At 39.0% G+C, this 27,735-nt stretch overlaps 1 protein-coding gene across 13 annotated transcripts in view; it reads right to left on the minus strand.

The window, feature by feature from the left end:
• fryl (furry homolog, like) overlaps positions 1-27,735 on the minus strand; it is a 202,741-nt gene that overhangs the window by 31,975 nt on the left and 143,031 nt on the right. For 8 of the 13 annotated variants that reach the window (XM_059026514.1, XM_059026492.1, XM_059026497.1 and 5 more), the window contains 21 exons: positions 27,336-27,435; positions 25,263-25,431; positions 24,879-25,129; positions 17,692-17,832; positions 17,175-17,343; positions 16,356-16,443; positions 15,523-15,635; positions 14,306-14,456; positions 14,109-14,227; positions 13,777-13,962; positions 12,146-12,347; positions 11,880-12,001; positions 11,337-11,524; positions 10,767-10,861; positions 9,717-10,321; positions 8,285-8,382; positions 7,958-8,128; positions 7,387-7,527; positions 4,693-4,893; positions 453-614; positions 93-167 (listed from right to left, as the gene is read on the minus strand). In XM_059026514.1, the coding sequence (XP_058882497.1) occupies positions 93-167; positions 453-614; positions 4,693-4,893; positions 7,387-7,527; positions 7,958-8,128; positions 8,285-8,382; positions 9,717-10,321; positions 10,767-10,861; positions 11,337-11,524; positions 11,880-12,001; positions 12,146-12,347; positions 13,777-13,962; positions 14,109-14,227; positions 14,306-14,456; positions 15,523-15,635; positions 16,356-16,443; positions 17,175-17,343; positions 17,692-17,832; positions 24,879-25,129; positions 25,263-25,431; positions 27,336-27,435 (3,547 nt within the window). The remainder of the gene's footprint in view (positions 1-92; positions 168-452; positions 615-4,692; positions 4,894-7,386; positions 7,528-7,957; positions 8,129-8,284; positions 8,383-9,716; positions 10,322-10,766; positions 10,862-11,336; positions 11,525-11,879; positions 12,002-12,145; positions 12,348-13,776; positions 13,963-14,108; positions 14,228-14,305; positions 14,457-15,522; positions 15,636-16,355; positions 16,444-17,174; positions 17,344-17,691; positions 17,833-24,878; positions 25,130-25,262; positions 25,432-27,335; positions 27,436-27,735) is intronic. The other 5 variants (XM_059026502.1, XM_059026520.1, XM_059026459.1 and 2 more) reach the window with 1 other exon arrangement.

Genomic DNA, 27,735 nt, shown 5'->3' on the forward strand with positions numbered 1-27,735 from the left:
TATATATATATATATATATATATATATATATATATATATATAGTACTCATGCTGCACCTTGTATTCAAAATTATGAAATGTAAGTAACTTACCGATGGGTTTTTTGGAAGACCGGATTCAGGGCCACACAGTGAAAGCACATTCATCAGCTTCTCCCTGGTTCTCCTCTGAAATACAGTGATGATTAGTTGACAGTAACATCATTGATGACAGCAAGAACTGCTCAAGCCCATTGGTGTAAAACTGGATGGAAAAAGCAGTGCTGTAAACAAGCTGTGTTTCGAAACAAAAGTTCCAGAGGATGACACGATGCCTTCAGAATATATATAGTTTTGATCTGGGAGGTCAAGATTCTAGGAAATACACTATGGTTGTCACACAACCATAGAGATTGCATGTGACTTCTTGTCTACAATCTAACCAGTACAGAAAACCTTGTTGCGTTGTACTACCTGAGATAACTGTGGCCTTTTCCAGCTGACTGGCACCAGACCATTTGAATTGGATCCTGATGAAGTTGAGGAGGTGCTTCTTGTAACAGCTATGACTTTAGGCTTTCCATTTCGGCCTGCAGCAGTGTGCTGATCTCCATATTTATGCCCTATGATTGGCGTCTGGGGAAAGGGGACACATTGATGTTTAATTACAGCACAGATAACGATTTACATTGAAAAACATGTTACAGTAAAAGTGTGAATCTGGTGAATCTGGTAAATCTTACGTTTTACCGGTAACTGTCAACATTTACCAAGTAAAGGTGGTAAATGTTCGGAATTATGAAGAAATATATTGCTTTTCGGACATTTACCGGTTATGATTTACCGATGCTTAATAGTAAAGGCAGGTATATCACCTAAGATTGTATTTTATTCCTGCATATACATTGTCAATTAACAAAATGATCATCAATGTGGAAGAATATATTTATTTCTGCATATACATTTTTGATTAACAAAATAATAATTAATGAGCTTACAGTAATGCTCAATTGAGCATACATGCGTGAAGACGATCAGAAAGACATTCAGTCAAAGGCACTTGGTTATTCTTCAGATTTACCGGTAAATGTCTGAAGTGTTATCATGTTTATTTCTGACATTTACCACTTGGTAAATGTCGACATTTACCTGTAAATCTTGAGATTTGCCAATATTCTAACTTTTACAGTAACATATACACTCATGGGTGTGCAACTGTTGAAAAAAACTTCTTGTCCAAGAGACAAAATGCTAGAAAAATGTACGTGTCCTTGTTAAAAATCTACTTATTCAAATATAAAAACAGCTTCTGCCTGTTTTTTTTCACTCTCTTTATAAGCTGAATTCAACTCCTGATGCACAGGTGTTTGTTTAGTTTGTTGTATCACAGATACGAAATCATTGCCATTACTACTGCTTTGTGGAATTCAGATTTTTCTTGACATTTTCAGTTTTGTAACTGCTGAACCTGATTTTTAACGGACTTGTGAATATTACCTGTCAAGTTTCTCTACATTTTTTTACTGTTTTTCAACTAAAATGCACGCAATTTTCACAGTAGGCTCCATCAAAGCAAAGACAAAATATGTTTTTTTTTTCTTTTGTTTATTTCTGTTATATACTTTTTTTGTAAACAGTGTACAACATTTTGCAGCTATTGTTCCTCATCTAACATCTTGTCCCATGATTGCTAACTGGAACACTGCTGCAGCAGGGGGATCCTGGTTTCATACCCAGATGTTATTTTTTTGTTAGCAGGACAGCATTCTTTCCCTGCACTACTCTCACTGAACAATAAATACATAAATATATTAATTAATACATAAACACATTGCCATGAGATTTAGTCTGTATTTTATTGTAAAATAATAATAAAATACTGTACAGATAATCTCATACATAAGCATTTCATTTATATCATTATAAACATATTTGTCAATCTTCACTTTTAATAGTTTCACAAATAATATTGCTTCTGTTCAAATCTAGTAAATTTATATAGTGTTTAAATCAAGAAAATATGTAAATATGGTAAATGGCAAACTAGGTTAGCAACACTGAAAACCAAAATATATGTATTTTTTTACATTTTTTGCCAGTGAAAGCTCGTCTTGAAATGCTTCTAAACAGTAAACTTCATGTTTTTTTTTTTTAAAACATCCCAACAAGTACACACTTGACCACAAAGTAGAAATAATTTTAGAAATTACACAACGACTTTTTATAATCTGCTAATACCTTAGCGACTATGGAGTTTTTTTTTGTTTTTTTTTTTCTTGTACAGTAACTTCACTAGATTGCTGCTTAAACTGTCAGGTTCATGTATTCAGCATGCAGTATCACTTATTTGCTAATTTACAAAGAAACGTAATAGAAGATCAGCTTTTTCCACAGCTAGCCAATCAGAAGTGATAGGGGTGGGAGTAAACACTTTTAAAAATGTTTAATGTGTAGGTGCTAGACTTCTGCAATTCAGTTTTCAGAAACTTGTGTAGCTCTCTAAAAAATATACCTGGAGTGTCTTTCTAGCACAGAATGAACATGGGAAAAATAAATAAATAAAAACTATTTGTCCAATTGGCAAAGTATAACGGCAAAACTTGTTGTCCCTCACACAAATCTTGCTGTCCCGGGCGTTGAGCGATATGAATTGCACACCCCTGTTTACTATACCAAAGCTATTACAATAAAACCCTTACATAAAGAAAAGAAGTAGACTAGATCACTACATAAGTACTATCCCTTGTCAATTTATCTTAAAGTCACTGCAGCTGACAAAACAATTCCAGAAATCATACCTGCTGTACACTTCCATTTATTACTAATAGGTCTCAAATGTCCCGTTGTGAAAGGAGTATGTTACAGTAAATATGTATTTTTATTTATAAAAAACAAAAAAACAACAACAAAAACACATTATATCTGGTACTACGCTAGGTTAAAGAAATCTCCTTTTTACAGCCATGTTTAGGGTTGCACTTGATTAGTCATTTCACCTGGAAGTTGTAACTGTCTCCACCCTTTCAATGGCTTATTTCCTGTCATTAACCAATCAGCAGCTTCCCCTCTGCTTTGCAGCCAGTAAGCTGCATGACCTCGAAGATAGTGCTGGAAGTGCAAGTTTAACACATATCCTGAGAATAAGGCATGAAACAGAACTGTCTAAAATAATGTAGTACCGTGTAGATATCATGTTTTTGAAATAAAATATGTTTGTTAGAACTAGGGCTGCTCCGATTAATAGATTAATCAATTGAAGAGTTGATCGCAGATTTTTTATTTTTTTTTAATTTAATCGTGCAGTTCTATTTTTGTATATAAAATAAAATCAACCAATAGAAGATCTGCATTTTCCTTGTGGCAGTCCAATCATAAGTGAGCAGAGGCAGAGCATAAACAGTTGAAGGACTTTAGTAGGTTTAACCAATGGGAGAGTCAAAGATCTGCACCTTGTTATACAAGTGTCCAATCATGAATGAGCAGAGGTGGGACATAATTGTGAGTTTAACCAATGGGAAATTAAAAAATCTGCCCTGGTTTTAAAGCTGACCAATCATGAGTGAGCAGAGGCAGGACATAATTGGGATCTTAACCAATTGGAAAGTCAAAAATCTGCCCTGGAATTACAGCTGTCCAATCATTAGTGTGCAGAGGCGGGACATAAATATTTTGGGGTAGGGCTAAATTTCGCGCAATATTGCTTATTATAGAGACAGTTGTTGAGAATTATATTTCAAATTGCTTTTCACAAATTTAAAAAAAATGTCACAAGACAACGGAAACATTGTAGACGATTTGGTTATGAATCCATTTTCAAGAACTTTCTCAGACAAAATGGAGGTGTACACCAGAAATACCTGCACTGATGACTGCACCAATTCTTCAAATAGAGGTAATTATGTGGAATTACTTTCTTTGATTTCTGACTACGACAGCATGTTAAGCAATCACTTGTCAATAGCCACAGTACTCTCGGGTACCTGTAACAAGATTCAGAAGGCTTAACCTCTTCAGTGCCTCAGGTTCTGTTAGATTCAGAAGTACAAGGAAGCCAAGTATGTAGCTATGCAAACAACCGATGTTCTGTGAAAATGTGTTACATTTGCTAAAATAAAAATAATAAAAATGCTTTTAAAAAAGACCAAATTTCCATTGGCTAATTTTTTTTTTTTTTTTTTTATAGATTCTATTGATTTTTTAGTATTACTCTGCAGGACAGCTGCTATAAGATCATTACCTTTATTAAAAATGTGCACGGATTAATCAACTAATGCCCATAAATTAACCAATCAAAAATGTAAATCGATTGACAGCTCTAGTTAGAACATGTGTTTCCTTCAAAATTAACACAGACCTATGTAGCTAATGGAAATGCAAAACAAGTAAGATTTATACAATTATTGTGTTAGCTACAATTACTTTAATGACAAATCCTGCACCTGTATGACAGTTCATTAAAGAGATTTTTTTTAAAACCTACAATTACTTTTGTCCTTAGCTAAAAACAAGTTCTCCAAATGTACATTTGATTACAAAATATATATATATATATGTGTATAAAAATAGCTGTGTGTTCAACCTGAAATACCATCTAAAACCTAGAAGCATTAAGTATAGCTATTGCAATTGCAACACCATTAACGTTTCAGGACCCTTTACATCACCAAAATCTTTTATTTGGCAGCAAAATAATCCCCCTCGACCGTCTCTTTACCTCAGAGATATCAAAATGAAAGTCCAGAGTCTTCCCCGGCAATTCCTTTGAAGAACTGTTAAAGATTCTGGTGAAGGCAATCTCTGGGGACCCTGAGGATTCTCCGCTGTACGATCGGTGTACCACATCCGGCACAACCAGGCTCGCCGAGCGGGACACCACCAGCTTCAGGATGTTCTGAGCTTCCTTCCAGTACGGGCTCTGAGGAGAACAATGCTTTCCACTGTAAATCTATGGGATCTTAATGTACAGTGTTCAGTTTGCTTGCTAAAGTAGCACAAGAAGTTGAAAAAAAAATATTGTTAGTTATAATATCATAATATGAAATGGACACCAAAACTGTATCTATTATTATATGTGCATCAAAATATTTGAAAAATCCAATCTTCCAAATTTAAGCACAGAAGATATAATCAACGTTGATTTCACCAAAATCTTTAGTACCTACTGGATACACATACTACATTATGTTATTAATAACAAAAGTGTGATTATTACTATCAACTAATATTTGATTTCCCTATCTATCCAATCAACAAACACAAGAATGTTAGCATAGACATGGTAGGAGAAGCTAAAACACTGGACAGAAATACAAAGCGATGTGGCTTTTCCAACTAATAATGTAAGGATTATATAATAATTTAAAACACAACATAGTAATTTATACACATTGATATACAGAGCATTGATCCTGCTAGTTGCAAGTGCTTGTGAAGCTTCTTATTTTAGCCAGTTTTTTGCCTTAGACAACCTTGATCGTTTCCATATGGACACTGAGCCACATTTGCTACAGGAACTGTTCCACCTGAAGAAGCAGGTTCATCACAGATTCACTCAAACTTGAGATGTGGAAGCGATTTTAATAACTTAACCTGTGTCTTGATTGCTTTGTATACAGTACTTTGCCTGGAATGCTTCATGCCCTGGCAGCCGAGCTGTGGATGGGATTGTGAATAAATGATCTGTTTGGCTGCAACTTCCTACTGCGCCCACTTTATTTGCAAACATTTTCATAATATTTGACACAACTGACAGCTTCCTCTGACAGCTGAGCGTGCTCTTGGAGCGCCAAGACTCGGATGCTTCTTCAAGTGTGAAATGCTTTAATCTCCAGCGTTTACGCAAAACATCTTGGGCTGTGACAGCAAAGGCTATTGCTGTCCCCTGTTCCATCAATCAGGCATATGTACTACTCTCTTGGAAAGTGGGGAGGGGGTGTGGGTCTGACAGCCAGGGGCTGCATGACAGCTACATTCAATCAGAGTGAAAGGAATGGCAAGTCCTCCGAGGGTTAAACCACTCTGGAAGATAAGAACGGAACCAAGGACTTCCTTGTATAAAAATGAAGGCAGTATTAAATCATGGAGCTCTGTCAACTGTGCCCTGATGAGAACACAATAACCAAAGTGCTCGGCTATTAATAACACACGGCCCGCACAACACTTCTCTTCTCATCTAGGATTTGGACTCGAACTGTATTATTTTTTATCATCAGAGCACAGCCTTAATAAAAGGTATATTTATAAGCGAGAAGGGACTGCTGCAAATGGTACGCCTTGCAGTGGAGTATTAGCCCAGAGCACTAAAACATTTTTTTTCTTTTCTTCAAAAGAAATGAAGGTATTTCAAAAACCAAGCTTACAAGATGCATCCTTGTGTGTCAAAAGTGAGGCCATTGTAACCGCAGGCTGTCTAGTAAATGGCTTACATACAAGTGAAGGCAGCATTTGATCTGGATTGATGTTTGTTTTAACAGATTAGAATAATCTTATTTAAAATACAAAAATAGTCTTTATTCCTGAGTGCTTGACATTAACACTGAGAGGTACTACAACCCAATTAAAAGCACAAGGGAAGAGTTTGATTTGTTAAGCATTCAAGTTGTATCAATATTCAGCTCTGGAGCAGACTTCCTAATGTAACTATGTATCCATTTTTGAAGAGAGTTCAAACAAGAAGAGAAATGATGGATGAGAGATGGATGGTATTATACTGGAAGGCATCGCTAGGAACTGTGCTGCAAATTGATGTGAAGGTAAGTGTTATTTTGTATCCAACCTGGTGATACCTAAATACACTGATAAAAGGGTATTTATTAAATACCTAGATAAATTATAAGAATTCACAGACTAAAAATAACATTGTCAAAATGACAGCCTTTTCTGATGTAGATTTTTTATAAATTGAATACATATTTAATAGTCAAATAGTTAACTTCTTCCAGTAAATGAATTATTGCTATTGATTATTATATATCATTTTTAGATAGGTAATACATTCATAAATTATTAAAAATAAATGGGCATTACATATTAAAGGGTACATAAAGATATTTTTATTTTATTGTGTTACATGTTCCCATGTGTTGGTAAATCCATCTTGGTTACATATGTGTGCAGGAGGATGATGGGAAATGTAGATCTGAGGGGTCCATGCAGGTACATGTGAAGCCATCTTGAGGCAGGGAATGCAATTTAATAGTTTAAAAAAGTGGTCAAAATGTAAAAAAAAATAAAATAAAATAATAATAATAATAATAATAATTAAAACAATACACACACCTTACGTAAACAGTTGTAGCAACACATGGGAACATGCAACACAATAAAATAAAAAGGTCCTTATGTACCCTTTAAATCTGACAAAACAGTAAATATTCTTTATTGAAGCCAGATTCAAGTAAAACCTCACCTGCAAATACTTCCCAATAATCTTCATGATTTCCAGATTAAATGGCTTTACTGGAGCTGCAGAGAGGTCAATGTGACTCAGAAGGCTGTGTATGATCTGCAGTAGGGACTGCTGCATGCTGGACAAGCCCTTTTCCAACAACTAAAATAAAAACAGGAGACAGCAATAAATGTATCTATCCTTTTACCATAAAGAACATGAAGCCAGCTTTTTGTGCAGTATTACCTTTACAGTGAACATAGAGAAAAATACAAGTTTCAGTTTTTAATTTCTATATTTGGAAAATGTATCTCTACCAAACACAAATTTGGTCCATACCATCTATGTTCTTTTTTTTTTTTACAAAGAATCAACGTAACATTTTCAAACTACAAATACATGTGTATTAAAATTAAAACAGAGATGTTTTTTTTAACCATAGACTGACAAACTGATGAATCTCCACTAGAGATGATTCAGTTAACTAGAAAGAAATGCAAATACAATATCAAAGTCTCTCATTTTGCACGGATCTAATACATCAAAGACCCAGCTGGCAACATTACAAATCCCAAGAACTACTATAAATTACCTCAGCTAGATAAGTGACCAGGTTGAAGGTAATCTCAGAGAATGAGTCATGAAGATATCTGCACACCACATTAATCCAGTTGGAACAATCTCGTGAATAACTGTGTGTGCTATACAAACTCATCATGTGAGCGAGATTGGAGAGAGTAGCTGACTTTTCTTCTGCACAGACCTGTAAGAAAAATCACACTTTACACAACAAAGTTTTATTGCACTGACACTATAACAGTATTTTGGAGCTGTTTCCAAATCTCATCTGATTATTACTGAGGATTACGAACCATGACCTAGATCCATCTCAGACTCTATATTTTAATTTGATACTTACCTTTGCAATTTTGTCAGCAGTTTCTTTGCAGAACTGGGTGGGGTTATCAAAATGTTGTATTAGGTGAGGCAAAAGGCACAAGATATTTAATGGGAAACCTGTAAGTAAACAAACAAGGTCAGACACACAAAACAAACAAACAGAGTATATTTATATAAAAAAAAAAAAGTTTGCTATACTAATTAAATACGCAAGTTTGTATTTTCTTCCCCAGAAGAATAGAAAATCAATCATTGTATACTTGCCCAGACTAATATAATCATAGAGAAAAGTATTGGCACTCTAATATAAGACTATTCAAGCATTTAGTGAACATTAGTCACCAATTGACAATGACCAAAATACACAATTTTTGATAGTTTAACAAACAATCTTTATAAAAAACACAAAAGCAATTTTAAATATTTGTTCATGACAAAAGTATTGGCACATTAAGTCTGTAAATAATGAATAGAACTAATTTAAAATATACATCCATTGATTAGAAATCATTACATAGTAATTAAACTGCATTGTATACTCAAAAGGGAATTATTTCCAATATCTGTTGAAGAACATCATTTTGGCAACACAGCAAATGATGGTCAAGACAAAGGAGTTGGATTCACATTTGAGAAAAGCACTCTTAGCAAACTACAAAGAAAACGACTACAAAACAGCATCAAAAGAAATATGGAATACCAAAATCCACAGTCAGAGCAATAATCAAGAACTACCACAGAACAAATTCAACTGAAACGCTTGAAAAGTAGAGGACGTCCAAAGAAAATTAAAAGATGAACAGCCAAGATTTAGAAGCATCAGGCAGGGTAGTGCACGAAAGAACTGTACAAAGGCACCTGAACACAGACTTGTATGCACGTAGACAAACCATCTAAAATTCTCTGGCTTATCCAGGCCTGGAGACATTCATGTGATTGATGATCGAATGAATGGAGCTCAGCCATGTATCAATACATTCTACAAAGTATATTATACATTCTGCTTGTAGGCAGATAGTTTATCTTCCAACACAACAACGACCCACAGCATAAAGCCAAGTCGACTGGAATTCTTGAAGAAAACGAAGATAAAGGTTGTGGAAAGGCCTTCGCAAATCACCAGATCTAAATCCAGTAGAAATACTTTGGACTTTGTATTCAAATGAAGGAAATATGCAAGACAGAATGGGCCCAGATTTCACCAACAAGATGAATTGTCTGAAATAAATAAATGTCTGAAAATCATAATAAAAGCAAAAGGAGGACACATGAAATACTAAACCAGGTTAAGACACCTATAAAACCTGCTGAATAGGGGCTCTCCAGGACCAGGGTTGGAGACTCCTGATTTTAACCAATCAATCCATTTAGAAACATGAGCATTCAATACACTTCACTTAGCAGTGGTGGGAGGGGGAAATCTGATGTTATTCAATGTGTTGAATGATTACCTGCCACTTGGGAGGGATCCACCAGTGTGTGCCGGGAGAGCGTGATGAGCTTGCTGAGGAGATGGATGGTCAGCTCCTGTGTGGAAGCAGAGGTGAAGCCCTTCAAGAAGAGCTGCTGCAGCCCGGGAAAGTTGTACCACTTGAGCTTGCTCTGCACCTTCTCAATCTTCTCCCGGCTCTCCGACCGATCCAGGGGCAGCTGGCTCAGCAGCTTGTTCAGCAGTCTGAGAGCCAGGAGGTACTCAAACTCGTAGTCTGACTCCAGCAAGGAGGCAGCGATCCAGAAGATAGTAGCCATCAGGTTAGAGGGGTCAATGGTAGGCTGCACATCAGAGACCCCTCCCTCTCGCAGAGAGGAGAGGCTTCTAGTCCTTGCTAGGCTGCCGTGGTTCATTCGACCATCTATTAAATCCAGTGTATTACTCCGTCGCCGGTCGCTCTTGCGGTCCCCAATTAAGCTGGCTCGTAAAGAGTTGCTTCGTGCGTGGTTGTAATGGGTATGGAAGTTGCTGCTGCTCATTGGGCTTGTGCTTAGATTCAGTTGTCCAGTGCTCTTTCTGTTAGTTGCAAACTTAGTCCCCAGCAAAGGATCGTGGTATGATGCTCTGTATATAAACAAATAAACTCAATTCATATACTATAATTTTAAACTATAAACTTAATATTAATTAAAAATATATAATGCATTTTAACCATTAAGTGGGGTCTGTGATTCTCCTGTGGGGAAAACAAACAACCAACACTATCGTTTTATTGTTTTTACTCAAAGGCGGCAAATATTGAAACAATAAATGGGAAGAGCATGGGTTTAAAAAAGGAAATACTACAAGTGTTCTTAAATATAAATATATTAAAGGCTACTAGTTATTTCAGTATTCACTAATTAAGCAATCACTCCGTGCTGCCTTCACAATAGAATAAAACTCAAAATCACAAAGAATATGTTGAAGAGGACATTATTAACTGCATTGTGACTCACTGAGTGACAGCATGTTATCCAACAATAAAAGGTCATAAAACAGATTCCAACAGAATAAGCAACACACATACTGAGAAAGTGCAGACAGCAAATCGTAATTCTTCATCGTCTCTGCCAGAGTATCAATGCCCGACTCCAGGGTAAGCAGCAATTCAATCACAAAACCCTGCAAAACAAATGATTGGGAAGAGCAAACAAGGTGTCAAAAAAAAAAAAAAAAAATCATAGGCTTATACTATTCTAGCACGCACAGTCTCTAGGAGTATACAATCACACGTGCCAATTTGTGGTGCTTGGGGTGACAGTTATTGCCTGTTTTTCTCCCCACTCAGACAACTCGCTTACTAAAAACCTTAGTACCCATCTCCTCTTCAAATATATGATAATAATTTAACAAGCAAACCTTCTATCAAAATATAATTTATTCCCAATGCAGAATGACTTTATGCAATGGCGACTGCCAAAATGTTCCATGGGATACCTGTCACCATTGCAGAAACCATTTTTTGGATTAAATTCAATGTAAGATATTTAATTTAGTAAGTGATCGGTCATGTCCTATGACTAAAATACAGCGTAAAGGCATGAGTTCTAGAGCTAGGATACTCTTCAGTGAAGTTAGGATCCTAAGAAAGCCTTACTTGAGCTTCTTCCCCTGCATCTCCAACAGTCTCCACCAGTCTCGACAGAATGTCTGAAAGCGTGCTTGCTGTGAGAGGCTGCTTCAGAGCTCTGAATATCTGGAAGGAGCGGCCAGCATAGTGCCGAGAGGAACAGGACAGTGCTGTCTGTAGTGACACTTCACTAAGAAGCTGCTCCAACTGAAAGCCTTGAAAGGGTAAATAAAACACAGGAATATTGTTGAACCCCAACTGACCTAACCAATTTTACTGGTCACAGAGCTTTTGTTTTGAATTACATGTTTCTTTTTTTTCCAGTTCCAAATCACTCCCTGTTCGGCTTTCATGCTTTTGGAAAATAAACTGTAAAGCAGCCATTGACAAGATAAATATCAAGTATTACAAAATACCCATCTAGAAAAACAATAGCACCTTGCACTGTTTATAAATGGCATGTCTGCTAATACAACACATATTTGGCGCTTCCTCTGATCCCTTACTGAGGTATAGAAACTGAAAAGCAACCAGAGGCAACTCCCCCTAATGCATTTCCAGAAGGACTACCTGACTGAGTCTGTTTAAACACCGCCACCACGTGTTTCAGAAACACAGTCAACTGTTCAGCACTCTTAATGCTGGGGTTCTTCGGAGAAACATCTTCATGGTTCCACAGAGGCCCTCGCTTTCTGTATGGAGGAAAAAAAAAATTCAATTTGTATTTTTATATTGAAATACAACTCAACCAGGTTGTAGAAGAAAGCTTGAAATATAAAGATTTTGCAAACAATTTGACACAGATGCTAAGAGCACACAAAACACAACTATTTTACCTCGAGGTGATGAACTCAATCAGTGCTTTCACTTTCTCGTCCTGGTCTGCTGAAATGTCCACCTCGTTTAGGATGGTGGCTGTGAGGTGAGGAATGGCAGTGCTGGTGGTTCCTAAGCTGATACTAGAAGAGGTAGAACTTGAGCTGAGTCCTGAGTCTGTCATTGGGGATGGCTGGTAATCAGGTACAAAATCGTTGACACCTAGAACAGCACAAGGAATATATTAACCAGGATACCGTTTTCCTGCTTGTTTATTGTTTATATTTCTTTATTCATTGTTGTATTACATTTTACACTTCCTGTTTCAATCCCAATTCTTTTATTTGTCATAAAAAGGGCCAGTATTTAAAACCAACAGACAAATTTGCATTGTTTAAGGTGTACATTAATAAATTAAAAGGGAATTTAAACCACTAAATGCCTTAATTGGTATTCCACACAAAAAGTGCATTCTGTGCAATACATATTTGAGTTTTATTCATTCATATAGCACCTACTTTTTATAATCTGCCACACCACTTCATATTTAAAATAGGACAAAATGTAGTTTTCTTTTAAAAGGGAAGCTGAGTCACCAACTCCTCAGCTCGCTCATATTTCAGATTCAGATTAAACCGTCTCGGAAAAGAATCAATACTACAGTAGTATTCTATAAGGAACACAACATCAAATAGAATTATACTACAATCAAGTATTTTCCTTTAAAACATACACATTATTTAGTTTGTTCTTAGTTACCAGACATCTAGTTTCAGTTTGGAACATTGGGCCATATTCACAATACTTTAGAGAGTACAATAAGGACTGTTATAAAGAACAGTTTGATTATTTAAACCGGTTACTCTTTTTTAAAAACACTGTTCATAAACAAACACTCTTCAAAAAAGACATGCCTTAAAGTCCAAAGTTTTGTGAATAGGGACAATTATTAGATGGCTGAAGACTAATATTTCAATGCTGCCACCTGCTGGAAAGAAAATGCCAATTATTCTGAAACAAACCACACAGCATTCATTCTTGCTATGAGAATATACAGGTGTTCAAATAAGTGTTCCACAAGTCCGCATATGGCCAATAATTTATAAATGCTGACTACGGACTGTGGAAATAAACTTTGTTAATTCTTTGTTGTTCAATCATTCTGCTACCATTTAACAAATATTTTGAGTGAAAAAATGTCTTGTTTGTCTTGCATAACAAATTAATTCATTAGCATTGGAGCATTTTTTTGGACGTATTATACTTTAAATAAATAGTGTTTACTTGGTGTTACCTTTTGCCAGCACACCAATATGTTTAGGTTTATGTACAATTTTGTAAAAGCATACATGAGGTAACCTTGAACAAATAAAAGCACCAGGAGTGACACACAGGCTAGTCTACGGTTTGCTGAGCCCTACTGCTCCTGTAGGTCTATGTTTATTGTTTACCAGGATTATTCCATCTGGTTATTATTATATTCACCTCAATGTGGATCCAAACTTTTCGGACAGTCCTCTCTTGAGAAAGGCCCAATTATTTGTATTTGAACCCCTAGGTATATACTGTAACATCTCTTCTTTATAAATCAGCAGTGGTGTCTTTTTAGGCATTCCCATTCCCTACAGGCTGCTCTCTTCCACACACTCACCAGTGAAGTTGTACTCAACGTGAGGAGTCTGTTTGACAGTAAGAACTCTGGGTTCGTTGAACTCTCTGTTCCGAAGCAGCACAGAGGCCAGAGACTGGACGTTGCTGTTGCCCCCCTGCACGATCAGCAGGTGCATAAGCAGCCTCTTGCAGTGCTCATACACCTCTGGATGCTGGTGGTCAAAGCCTAGTGAACAAATACATGGAATCAAATGCCTAACTTTGTTACACAAAAAATTATACTGTATAATACATTGACTAGTTGGCAGTAATGCTGACAAATATACTATGCACACCAGCAAAGAAAAAAAACTGAGAAACCATCTACATTACCTATGAAAATTGCATGTAGCAGGAGGTGTAGGTAGCCTCCCCATTCCACCTTTACGCTATGGTCAACTATCAGATCAGTCAAGAGGATCACTGCTATGTTGCACCTGGAAAACACCACACTGAAATGTTGATGCAAAGTTATTGACCCATTAGATAAAAGCACTACTTTCTTGTATGCAGAAAGTATCCCCAATTACCTGTGCAGAGGGACTCCAGGGGATGTAGTCTCTGGCAGGTAATCCACCAGTGGGGACCAGCAGCCTCCAGTGGGAGGGAAGGGAAGGGGCTCTGGGTGATTGCGCTCCATCACCTTCAACCGCCAGTTTGCATAAAGTGGCATTGAATCACCTGGGAAGTATACAGAGAATCAACTAGACATTAAAATCATAATTACTGCTTACCAAAAACACACAATATATCACTGTCACAAAGACGGCCGGAGTGGGTGGCGTCAGACCAGAAGCAGGAAATAAACAGCGACTTGGGGTTTTGATGAAGCTGAGCGCGATCAATAATTAAACAGAACAGAAAATAAAAGGTTTTAAACACAAAACAGGACACGGCACTTGCGCCAAAATAAATAGACAAACAAAACGTACTAAACACTTAACAAACGGTGCACGGAGAGACAAACAAACACGGTGAGTACAAACACTTATAGATTTCACTTTACTTTAACGTTTCTCCTTCTCTTTCTCACCCGTTCTCCACTCTCGAACACCCAACCCCGACTGAATGAAATGTGCATCTATATATACACTGTTGTGCTGGGATTCAATTACTAATTAATTATTCACTTGAATCCCAGCACGTGAATTAATTACGTGCAACCCCGTGCTCACATATTACATTTAACCAGCACGTGAAGTGATCTGTGCCCTCCTCGTGCCTAAATATAAATCTACATTTTTAAATACACGTGAAACACAGACCCGTTTATATCCTGTGTACCAATGACTATACACCAACATTAACACACGCACGCAACATACAACACATAATATGCACACAGGGGCGTGGCACATTGCCACAACCACACATCCAATACAGATCTTTATTTGCTAGATAATTGAAAGAGATACTAGTTAAGTGTCTTAAGCTTAAGATGCAAAATAGTATTTGTGTATAAAGATATTTTTTAAAAGAGGTTTTTAGCTATTTCAGCATTAGCTCACATGACGCTGGATGAAGCCTAAGCAACTGTTGAGTTTCAAGACCTTAAAGCTTAGGGTCTGTAAGCTCCAGGAGTTACTAACCTAAGTAGAGCTACTGGTACTGTTATTTATTAGCTCAGCAAAGGTTAGAAGCTTATACAACATAAAACCCTAGATGTCTATCATGAGATTATGAAACTGAGTAGCTGTGCCTCCACTAATGCCTTGTCATTTTTGCGAGTGAAGTGAGCTGTGCTTACTCTTTTCCTCTTCGTAAGAACCCCCAGAACTGCTGCTGTAGCGGGACTCCAGACGGTGATGCTGCTTGTTCAGATTGCTGTTTAAGCCACTGTAGATGTCCAGGTGGATGTAACTGGAATAACAAAATGACACAGAATGCAGCATTAAAGAATTGTTAAAAACTTGAATACCTTTTCAGTCCTCCCAAAAGTTCTACAGCAGCTGTGCACGGCTGTGTGTGTGTGTATGTATGTATATATATATATATATATATATATATCCCTTACAGATTTCACATTTGACATGCATGCAGCCTTTTAATTTGTGCAGGTTCATTGGATCACTGAACACTAAAACCACAAAGTCTTTAACTTTTGTCAGCATCTGCCTCCAAGATCAAATCATTTCAAGTTGAAATTTTGTAACAGTCAGGAGGTTTTACGTGAACTAATTCTGTGCAACCCCGTGCTCACTTATTACATACTTTAAATGCACGTGAAGTGCAATCCCCGTGCCTAAATACAATTATACATTTTAAATACTCGTGCTACACACACCCATTTATATCCCGTGCAGCAATATCTATACACCAACATTTACACACTACATACAACATAAAACACAAAAATACACACAGGGGTGGGGCACATTGCCACAAGGAATTATTGGAAATAAATAGAGAATATTGCTTTTCTATTTGTTATTGCAAAGGAAAAAAAATATATATATTTTTTTTTTTTACATACTAAACCTAGCTAATTTACTATGGCAGTTTTGCATGCTTTGGGAAAACATTCCAGTGCTCTCAAATCTCTGCATCTGAAAAAATGTGCCAAACAATAGTAAAACATACTTTTCTTCCAAATTATTGTCCTTCGTTAGCTTGGTGTCGTGATGCCCATCATTCCCAGCCACCATTGTATTGCTACTAGAAGTTGTACCTGCAGGTAGAAAATAAGGCAAATTTAAGTCATTACCTCAAATGGCTTATGAGATAAGAAGCTAGGAAACTGTGATGGTGGCAGCTTCGTAAAATTACTGACATGAAAGTTACATGAACCCAAAACAGATGCCATCTTATGTCACATATCAATATGACGGGTACTGTTACATTTTTCCCCCAAAGAGTTTCCATTGTGGACATCTGAAATGGTTTAGAAGATACGTTCTCACCAAACCATCCCTTAAAGAGTAAGTAACGGGGTTCTGAAAAATATAGTGTTATACATCCCCACGTATTGCTACAAATGTTTAAATAACGTAACTGTAATGTTCTCTTTTCATTGTTAACATCCTGACAACTTTTTACACGTATAACCTCAAACTTTTTTTCAAAGCTTTTTTCAAAATGGCCGCTCTAGTGCACTGGGGTTTATGATATGCCCCTAAATTACTGTAGGAGAGCGATTACATTTTTTTTTTTTTTTTTTTTAATTAAAACATAACAGTTGCTATGGCTTTTCCATTCCGTACCACATTATGGATCATTACTGCTGTGTTACCTGTTTGACAATGTGGGCAATAATCCTGACACTATCAGTGCACTACAGCGGCCATTTTAAAAAGAGTATTACACTATTTATTTCGAACCCCGTTATATACTCTTTAACTCCTAACACTACAAAGGCTGAAAATTAACAAGGCTGCCAAAAATTGAGCTCTTTTGTCCTACCTGAGGTTACAGAGGGTATTTTGTAGCTGGAGGTGATGCGGTAGTAAGGTGGGTTGTCCATGTGGGTGACGGCTGAGGACACTGGATCGGTGAGCTCCAACTCGCTCACCAACTCCTCCAAAAGCTGCATGGTCTTGTCTCTGCCCAGATACACCACCACCTTCTTAACCTGCAACACAAACTGTCATCACCATCCAGACACACAGGCAGGAACCCTCTAACACCATTACCAAAAATAAACTGGCAAAATCATTTAACTCATTGGTGGTGCTCCAGTTTCTTAGATATTGCTACTACATAGTGGTTTACATTGAAAAAGGCCCTGGCAAATTTTGGAATTGTACAGTAAATCAAGAATAATGAATACATTTTTGTACATAAAACAAAACACACAATTTAGATTTCAAATTGTGGTTACAACTGACTGATGCTTATCACTGAATCAGCAGTACTGATTACAATAATGATTATAATAACCAGAAAAAAAAAAAAACTAGTTAGTAAATGTGTTACTTACATATGGCAAGAGGCTAGGCTCACTATTCACCCCAGACATGCTGATTAAAAAGTGCAGAATTATTTTCAGGTTCTTTGGCCAGCTGTCTGCCAGTGTTGTCCATACATTTTCAATCTCTGACCAGGCAAACTCATCTCCATACTATGTAGCAAAAACAGAGAAGGAAAAAGTATTTAAGTGTACATAATGATTGTCTTAAATAGAAATAGGAAGAACACCATTAGTGCAGGACTCTGATTTATGAATGAACTTGAACATAAGTGATGTTCGATTGGCAAACTCAGACCACAACATGGTCTCATTTGAAATATTTTTTAAAACCCCAAAAGTAATGACTAAAGCTAAGGTTTACAATTTTAGAAAAGCAAACTACAAAGGTATGAAACAGAGACTAACAGAAGTAGATTGGAGTAAAATAGAGAAAACATCCACAGAAAAAGGGTGGCTGTTTTTTAAAAATGTAGTACTAGAGGCACAAAACAATTACATCCCAAAAGTAGACAAATCTAAATCTAAAACAAAATGGCCAAAATGGTTTAATAGATCAATTAAAAAAAATATTCAGCGAAAAAAGGCGGCTCTATGGGGACTTTAAGTCCTGTGGTAGTTAGTCATACACCATTTTTTGAACTTCTGGTGTTAAATGCTGAGGTTACTCTGTGTAACCTTGCAGCATATACACTGCATGAGGGTTCTCCCTTGCTGTACTGTGTAATATACAAGGTGATTAGAAAGTATGTTTACCACATCAATGCTATGGTGCATTGATGTGGTAAACTTACTTTCTAATCACCTTGTATGCCATGGATCCTCATCGGTCCTCGACCAGAATGCTAAAGGTAAAGGTTACATTTTGTACTTGCAAGGGAATGTTAGGTTATTATCATAGCCCTGGTTCTCTGAAATAGAAATGTATCCATTAACCTTCAAGGTTGCTGCGTTCACTCTAACGCTGAGCGTCATTTATCTGCTGGGGGCAGGGACAACATCTGATGCATACAGGGCTCTTAAAGGAGCAGCTTTGATATAATGCTCAGGTAATTCGGGATATAAGAGGTTATATCCCATTAGGTAATGGTTACATTAACCTAACATTTTCGGTACAGTGCTTTGTAAAAAATTATCTTTGTTTCTCCAAGCAATTGATTTAAGCAGTTTAGGTCAATTACATAAGAACATAAGAAAGTTTACAAATGAGAGGAGGCCATTCAGCCCATCTTGCTCGTTTGGTTGTTAGTAGCTTATTGATCCCAGAATCTCATCAAGCAGCTTCTTGAAGGATCCCAGGGTGTCAGCTTCAACAACATTACTGGGGAGTTGGTTCCAGACCCTCACAATTCTCTGTGTAAAAAAGTGCCTCCTATTTTCTGTTCTGAATGCCCCTTTATCTAATCTCCATTTATGACCCCTGGTTCTTTTTTCTTTTTTCAAGTCAAAGAAGTCCCCCGGGTTGACATTGTCTATACCTTTTAGGATTTTGAATGTTTGAATCAGATCGCCGCGTAGTCTTCTTTGTTCAAGACTGAATAGATTCAATTCTTTTAGCCTGTCTGCATACGACATGCCTTTTAAACCTGGGATGATTCTGGTTGCTCTTCTTTGCACTCTTTCTAGAGCAGCAATATCCTTTTTGTAACGAGGTGACCAGAACTGAACATAATATTCTAGGTGAGGTCTTACTAATGCATTGTAGAGTTTTAACATTACTTCCCTTGATTTAAATTCAACACTTCTCACAATATATCTGAGCATCTTGTTAGCCTTTTTTATAGCTTCCCCACATTGTCTAGATGAAGACATTTCTGAGTCAACATAAACTCCTAGGTCTTTTTCATAGTTCCCTTCTTCAATTTCACTATCTCCCATATGATATTTATAATGCACATTTTTACTGCCCGCATGCAATACTTTACACTTTTCTCGATTAAATTTCATTTGCCATGTGTCTGCCCAATTTTGAATGCTGTCTAGACACTGTTGAATGACCTTTGCTGCTTCAACAGTGTCTGCCACTCCTCCTATTTTTGTGTCGTCTGCAAATTTAACGAGTTTGCTTACTATATCCGAGTCTAAATCATTAATGTAGATTAGGAATAGCAGAGGACCTAATACTGATCCCTGTGGTACACCACTGGTTACCTCACTCCATTTTGAGGTTTCTCCTCTAATCAGTACTTTCTGTTTTCTACCTGTTAACCACTCCCTAATCCATGTGCATGCATTTCCTTGAATCCCTACTGCGTTCAGTTTGAGAATTAATCTTTTATGCGGGACTTTGTCAAAAGCTTTCTGGAAATCTAAATAAACCATGTCGTATGCTTTGCAGTTATCCATTTTCAATGTTGCATCCTCAAAAAAGTCAAGCAGGTTAGTTAGACATGATCTCCCTTTCCTAAAACCATGCTGGCTGTCTCCCAGGATATTGTTACCATATAAGTAATTTTCCATTTTGGATCTTATTATAGTTTCCATAAGTTTACATATAATAGAAGTCAGGCTTATTGGTCTGTAGTTACCTGGTTCGGTTTTGTCTCCCTTTTTGTGGATTGGTATTACATTTGCTATTTTCCAGTCTGTTGGTACAACCCCTGTGTCAAGAGACTGTTGCATGATCTTGGTTAGCGGTTTGTAAATAACTTCTTTCATTTCTTTGAGTACTATTGGGAGGATCTCATCCGGCCCAGGGGATTTGTTTATTTTAAGAGCTCCTAGTCCCTTTAACACTTCTGCCTCTGTTATGCTAAAGTTATTTAAAACTGGATAGGAACAGGTCGACATGTGGGGCATGTTGTCCGTGTCCTCCTTTGTAAAAACCTGTGAAAAGTAATCATTTAATATATTTGCTATTTTTTTTTCTTCATCTATGATTTTGCCATTTGTGTCTCTTAGACATTTAACCTCCTCTTTGAATGTTCTCTTGCTGTTATAATATTGGAAAAACATTTTGGAATTGGTTTTAGCCCCCTTAGCAATATTGATTTCTATCTCTCTCTTGGCCTTTCTAACTTCCTTTTTGACTTGTGTTTGCAGTTCCAAGTACTCTTTCTGTGTGCTTTGTTTTTGGTCCCTTTTAACACAATAAAAATGTGTTAAAAAGCAGAATGAGTGGCTGCTTTTAACAGATGCGCCCGGGTATAACGACCAAGAGGTTGCAAGGCCTCTTGTGGAGTGACCAGTGACCTTTTCTGGTGGAGTCAGGTTGGCTATGCAATCCTGACTGTGTCTGCAATCCACCTTGACAGTCACTGTATAGACAGGGTTTGTCCGTGGAACTTAGACCTGGAGCAAATAGACAATTGCTCTAATTGCCGCCAACTCTGGGTGTGGTCAACATAATACACCATTGCCCTAACCGGGCAGAGGGTATGGAACTTTCTCTCCCTGTCAGACAGAAATGGTTTAGTGCGGAGAGTAACCCTAGCTCTAGCCTCTGCAAAAAACAAACAGGCTTTCGCTGTTGAAAATGCTTGCATTTTACCTACTCACTTAGCAGAGGTAATAGCAAGCAGGAAAGCTGTCTTTAATGACATGAATTTTAGGTCTGCTGAATGTAGAGGCTCAAATGGCAGTTTTTTAAGTGCATTAAGCACTACATTAAGTCGCCAGCGAGGAACAAGGTGCTTTCTAGGGGGACTTGATCTCTGAGCACCCTTCAAAAACTGTCCCGCCATGAACTGCGCTCCTGTGGAGAATGAGTCAATTTTAATACGGCAAGCTGAGATAGCTGCCAGGTAGACCTTAAGTGTGTAGGGAGATTTCCCTTCATCAAAAAGGTCCTGCAAAAACTTCAGTATATCTGCCATGGGATAAGTCGTGGGGTCCAGTTCACATGACACCCCATTTATAGCCATACTGGGAGTGTGTAGATGCTGCTCTGGTATTCTGATGCATCTCAATGACTTTGTCAGATAACCTGAGATGGCTCAAATGTCTCAGCTTAGGGGCCAGACCCAAAGCTGCAGAGCTGTTGGACAGGTGCCATAGAGTCCCACGTGCCTGGCTCAGCAGGTTGTGATGGGCCAACAGCTCCCACGGCTGACGGAACAGGAGCTGTGCCAGTGACGAGAACCATGTTCTCCTGCGCCACTTTGGGGCTACTAAAAGCACCTGGTCCCGATCTTGCCTTATCTTCTCCACACACAGTGGAAGCAGTGGCAATGGTAGGAAAGCACAGAGCAGAGTCCTGGGCCATCTGTGGGCCAGTGTGTCTATGCCAAGTGGGTGACCGCTCTCCACTAGGGAAGACCAGTGGTGACAATGGGTGGACCCCTGGGTCGCAAAGAGGTCTATCTGTGCGCACCTGGACCTCTCCCAGATGAGGTTCACAACCTCTGGATGAAGTCGCCACTCTGAACTGTGGGGACCCCCACTTGAGAGGAGGTCCGCTGCCCAGTTCCTCACCCCAGGCAGGTGAACTGCTTTTACTGAAAGCAAGTGCTCGTGAGCCCATAGGAAAAGCTCCCAGGCAACACAATTGAGACAGAGAGACCGGAGACCACCATGGTGGTTGATATAAGCCACCACTGTGGTGTTGTCTGTACGTATCAGCACGTCTCCCTTGTATCTCTGGAAAAAAATTGCTGCAAGGCCAGATGGACCCTCCCATGGGGGTTCCCACTCTCCCTGAACTGTTCCAGACAGCGCCACAACCTAGGTTGGAAGCATCTGTAAACACCTCTCCTCGTGACACAGCCCAGAGCTGTGCCAAAGCACAGATGAGCTGGTTGTTTCCACCACGAGAGAGCCTCCATACAGTGACGAAACACTGTGAGTAAGCGGTGGCGTTCTAAGACCATGTGGTTGAACCAGGCTTGGGGAGGGCGCATGCGTAAGAGCCCTAAGGGGAGGATCTGGGATACTGCTGCCATCAGGCCCAGAAGTCTGTTGTCTGACAGATTGGCGATCATGTTTTCGGAAATGAGGTTTACGCCGAGATAGACAGCCCTTTGAGAGGGCGTTAACCGGCTTTTCAATTGGTTCACCATGATCACCATGATACCTAACCACTGGAGATGGTTGGTGACCAGTCCCATGTGCAACACTGCCTGTGCTGGTGACTCGGCACATATTAGCCAGTCGTTCAGGTAATTGATCACTCTGATGTCTTTTAGTCTCAGAGGGACCAATATAGCATCCATGCACTTTGAAAAAGTGCGAGGAGCTAGGAGAGAGGCCGAATGGTAGTGCACACAATTTGTACGCAGTGCCCTGAAAGGCGAACCACAAGTACTTCCTGTGGCTGGGTCTTATAGGGTTGTGAAAATAGGCGTCCTTGAGATCCACTGTAGTGAACCAGTTGCCTGACCTTACTGACTGCAACAACTGAGGCTGCCATCCTGTTTCGGCACTAGGAAGTACCTGGAATAAAACCCTTCTCTTGCTGAAATTCCTGTTTCTGCAGAAGGGCCGCCACCTCCTGTGACATTAATACAATGTCTTGAGGGTTCATGACCGTAGTTGCGATCATGCCCTGAAAGGGAGAGGAGCCAAATCAAAACTGCAGAGTGCCTGGCCCTGACGGTGGTAATCACCCAAGGGTACGTGGTGCATGACAGAACAGGCCCTGGACCTCTGGCAGCAAATCCCTAGGGCTGCTGGCTCGTAGAGGCTTGTGCTGGCGTTGCACACTGGGAAAACGGTTCTGCGCATTGGCTCTAGCAGGGGCTGCAGGAGCCTCAATCTGCTTTTGTAGCTGAGGATGCCTGTTTTGCCAATGCATAGTTGGCTTATGAGTTTGGGGCTTATGCTTGGGGATGAGGCGTGCCAACTCCTTGGAAGACTCACGTGCTTGGTGATAGTGTTTTAGCATCTCATCCACTGCTGGCCCAAACGTATGCCCTGGTGTTACAGGTGCATCCAGTAATGGTGCCTTGTCCTTGTCACGTACTCGAGCCTGAGCAAGCCAGAGCTGCTTTCTTGCCGCCACCAATGCAGCCGTGCTCCTGCCCAACGCCTGACCGTTGTACTTAGACAACTGGAGCAGGTGGTTGTTGACCAGGCTGAGCTCGTCCAACTGAAAGGGTGAGGGCCTATGTCAGAGGACAGTGATTGTAGCAGCATGGACCGGTAAGCCACCTATAACCTGCTACCAAGACGTGTGCAAAATGCTGAGGCTGCATAGGCCTTTTTCAGCATCATTTCAGTTATGCGGCATTGTTTATTAGGACATGATACGTGCTTTTGCAGCAATGCTAGATTAGGCATCTGCACCAGAGAGGCGATGGAAGCCTCAATGGGCAGAAACCTGGCCTGGCCCAGCTTATCTGCATTGTGCATTCTACACAAACTGTCCAATAACCTGGGGACAGCCAGGGAAGTTGCTGGATGCTCCCAGAATGACTGCACCTCACGCAAAGAATCTGGAAGAACCAGGGGGAGGGTGGGCACTGACGCACAGCAGCAGGCACCCTATCAAATATACAGCGTTTAGGCTCATCTTCCGTGGCCGAAGGGCACCTGCAGGGCCGTGGTAGCACGTCTGATAAGGGAGGATCGCTCCTCTGACAGGGAGGGGCTTACAGTGGGACCCAAGAAATCTAATTCTGCATCCTCGGACGGGAAGATTATTTCTTGGGGGTCCATGCTCTCAGATGCAGTAATATATATGAAAAGCCGCTACCAAGAATTTAATATGGACTCCCAAAGAGCCGAGCAGCAAGGGAGACAGCGTGAACTTAGCCACAACAAGGTACTGAATCCCGGGGAAGGGGCAGGAGAGCCGCCGGCTTCACACAGGACATACGGCCGCAGAGGGGACAAATCAGAACCTAAAGCTAAGAAGAATTATCGATAAAAAAATGAATTATTTCAAAATATGAATAAAAGAGAAAAAGTGAATTAATCAACTTCTCTGTTTTTATGACTTAAAAGTTCTAATGGTTACATTTCGTACTTGAAAGGGAACCCTACATGTGTGTTGAATTAAAGTTCCATCAGGTCATAGTGATCTAGGTTGCAAAGTACTGATTGTGGTGATTTAGAAGCAACTTCTTGTAGATGTGTTTCTGTCATTTGTTTGTCTATGTGTGTGGTGCTCAATAGAGTCATTTACATGTTTAGCATTTTCAACAACAATAGTATGGGTTTGATTCCAGAGCTGTTCTTGCATGGAATTATTAAGAAATGGCATGTTTAAGTTTTGGTTAGGGATTATCTGATTCGGGCTTGGGGAGACTGGAGGTCGTTACCTTTGCAGTCATGAACATGAGGTTGTTGAGCACCATGGTGGTGGCGTGTGGGGAGCCCCAGCCCTCTCCCCGAAGCCAGCGTCTGGAGTTGACCATCATCTCTCTGTCCTCCTCCTCTTCCTCCTCCTCCTCCTGCCGCCGCGCTGATGGCTTGAAGTCCACCAGCTCAATGTTATTCATCCACGGTAACAGGTAGTGCAGCATGACTTGTCGGCCAGCAGGGTGCGCCGTTTGAATTCTCTGGCTAACCTCTTTCGATTTGAAAGAGAAATAGTGTATGTTAAGTTTCCTACAAAAATCTAAAAACCAAACAGTTGTATTGTGTCCTGCAGGATATCTTGGATATACAGTAATGAATCAAGCTGTAATTAAGCAGACGAGTACCTGAGAAGATGGGCAGAGTGAGCTCAGGGTAGGTTCTGGCCAGCTCTTCTGACAGCTGATAGTATGAAACAGAGTAGAGATGTGGCAAGGGGGATGGATGACTCAGTATCCCATCAGTCCTATGGATTTCCAGTTTGTGTGCATAGCGAAACAGCTTGGGTTCCAGGATCTGAAGCAATCAGCCACATATTCAAAATTAAAGCATGCTTATAAAACGACCAATAAAGATGGGTTTGTTCTGTTACGCCACATGCACTCCAAGCACATTAACAGCGAACTACACCTTTATAAAGGTTAAATTTCAATTTCTCTGCCTCAAAAAAAGCAAAGAAAGAGGTGATTTGTATGGTTATGCCAGTACATTATTCTGACTATCTAGTAAGCATGACATTGGGTTGAAGAATTTGGAGTCTAGGCCTTCTAGGAACCGGGTTACCTGATTCCTGGAAATGGTTAATTACACCGTTTTTGCCCCTAAAGCACTACGAACTAATGCCCGTGTGTTTGTGGCTGTAGGTCGAAATAATCAAGTTCTAAGATCATTGTACGTCATGGCTGGAGCAGGGGAGAAGAAGGGAATGCAAGCCAGCTGACCGCACGCATTTCTGTGTGTTCTGCTTTCACATTTTTTAAATGGTTGAGAAATAAACTTTGTTCAACAGCTGGCTCTGCTTTAGTACAAAGCTCATGCTACATGCTGTTTTACATAATGGTAACGTTGCTCTTAAATTACTGTGGATGATTCTTTGGCTGAAGAGATATTATCAGCTCATCATCTAACCATGGAATCTTGTGCAATTAAATCACTTAAACTCTAGACGGTAAACAATGTAACAAAATCTACTGGGATGCAAGACGTAAGCGACGAAAAAAAAATCTATTGTGTTGACTCAATTTATTTAGGCACTCTACGATTTGACAATGCAAAAGACAACTTTTTTCAGCTTGGTACGGTAACCTTTTCAGGTCCTTGTTTCAGGGCATTTTGTTAATGGCACGTGTGCAAGACACAAACCTTAAGTGTATTTTTATTTGTTTCTGTTTTTGTTCTACATTTCCTAAACAACTGTTCATTTTAAGCTACATTTTTTACACAACAGTACTCACACGTTTGGTCACCATCACAACTGTTGCAAGAAAGTGTTTGTGTTAACATACCTGATGAAGACACGTTAGTGTCGAAACGCGTTGTTTGTTTTACAACTATGTCCTTTTTTTAAATCAATAAAGACATTTTGACGAAGAATATATAAGAGCGGGAGTCAAGTATTTAAACCTCTTTGAAGCAAAACGATGAATTTCGTTTGGTAAGCCATTTAAATATAGTTTGGCTGAAAGAAATTTGAGCGCTTGTATTGCCGTAGAGACTTTCATTGTGTGTGTGTAATATATATATATATATATATATATATATATATATATATATATATATATATATATATAAATACATATCAGACCGATGTCATCTTGCATTCGTAAATATTGAATTTTTGTGCCTTACCCCTGAAAAAGTTGTCAAATTTTTTTTTTCGGTTGTTCTTGCATTTCTAACCATTTTAATCACAGTCTGGTGCTCTGCATTATAATTTCTCATTTCTCTGTGCTTCAGTGGTACAAACAGATTGATACACGATGGTGCGATTGACAGAGCATTGTGTTTTGAGGAATCATATCGTCATAAAGAACTGTCTGTGCGTACCAGTGGCAAGCCTGTCGCATTACACAGTAAAGGTACGAGTACCACAGGTTGAAAACCAGCTGTCTAGCTGGTCAAGTCGAGTGGCTCCACTACAACAGGTCGCGTGGAAAACTGAGACGTTCGATTTTAACAAAAAGGGATTTGAAGAGGAATCGAATCCTGAAAATGAATTCAGGTAATATCACGAGAACCAGGTAACCCGGATACCCAAGTACCCTGTGTCATCCCTACTATCTAGAGATGTTACTTTGATTATATTTCAAATAATATCTATGCCCTCCTAGTAGAGTATGCTGTGGACCCTCTTGATGTGGTAAGCTTGCTGCTGCACTAGCTGTACTTACACACAGTTACATTAAAAAGAATTTACAAACCTGCAGCAGCTGCATGGCAATTTCATAGATGTCTCTGGAAGAATCAGCTGCTTTGAACAGGATCAGATTGAGCAGGATCACTGTGTCAAACTGGTAATCCCTGGAAAGTGATTCAGAGGTCATCATTCATGTTTGATCTTCTGTATAATCTTATTTAACCATTCACTAAACTAACAAAACTAAAACTAAACCAATGCAGCTCGCCAGCTCAAGGAGATCATACAAGATGTGCATGCGCTACCTAGGGCTCTATCCTCAGACTATTTTGCTGTTGTTTTTGGTTGGAATTTAGCTAACAGAAAAAAAACACCACACCACATAGCTCTGATTCCATTCCCAAAGAGAAGCCCAAGTTACAGAAAAAAATACTATATTTTAGTTGATATAATTGACTACTTCA

The sequence above is a fragment of the Acipenser ruthenus genome, chromosome 1 (assembly GCF_902713425.1).
Source record: "Acipenser ruthenus chromosome 1, fAciRut3.2 maternal haplotype, whole genome shotgun sequence".
Taxonomy (NCBI): Eukaryota; Metazoa; Chordata; class Actinopteri; order Acipenseriformes; family Acipenseridae; genus Acipenser; species Acipenser ruthenus.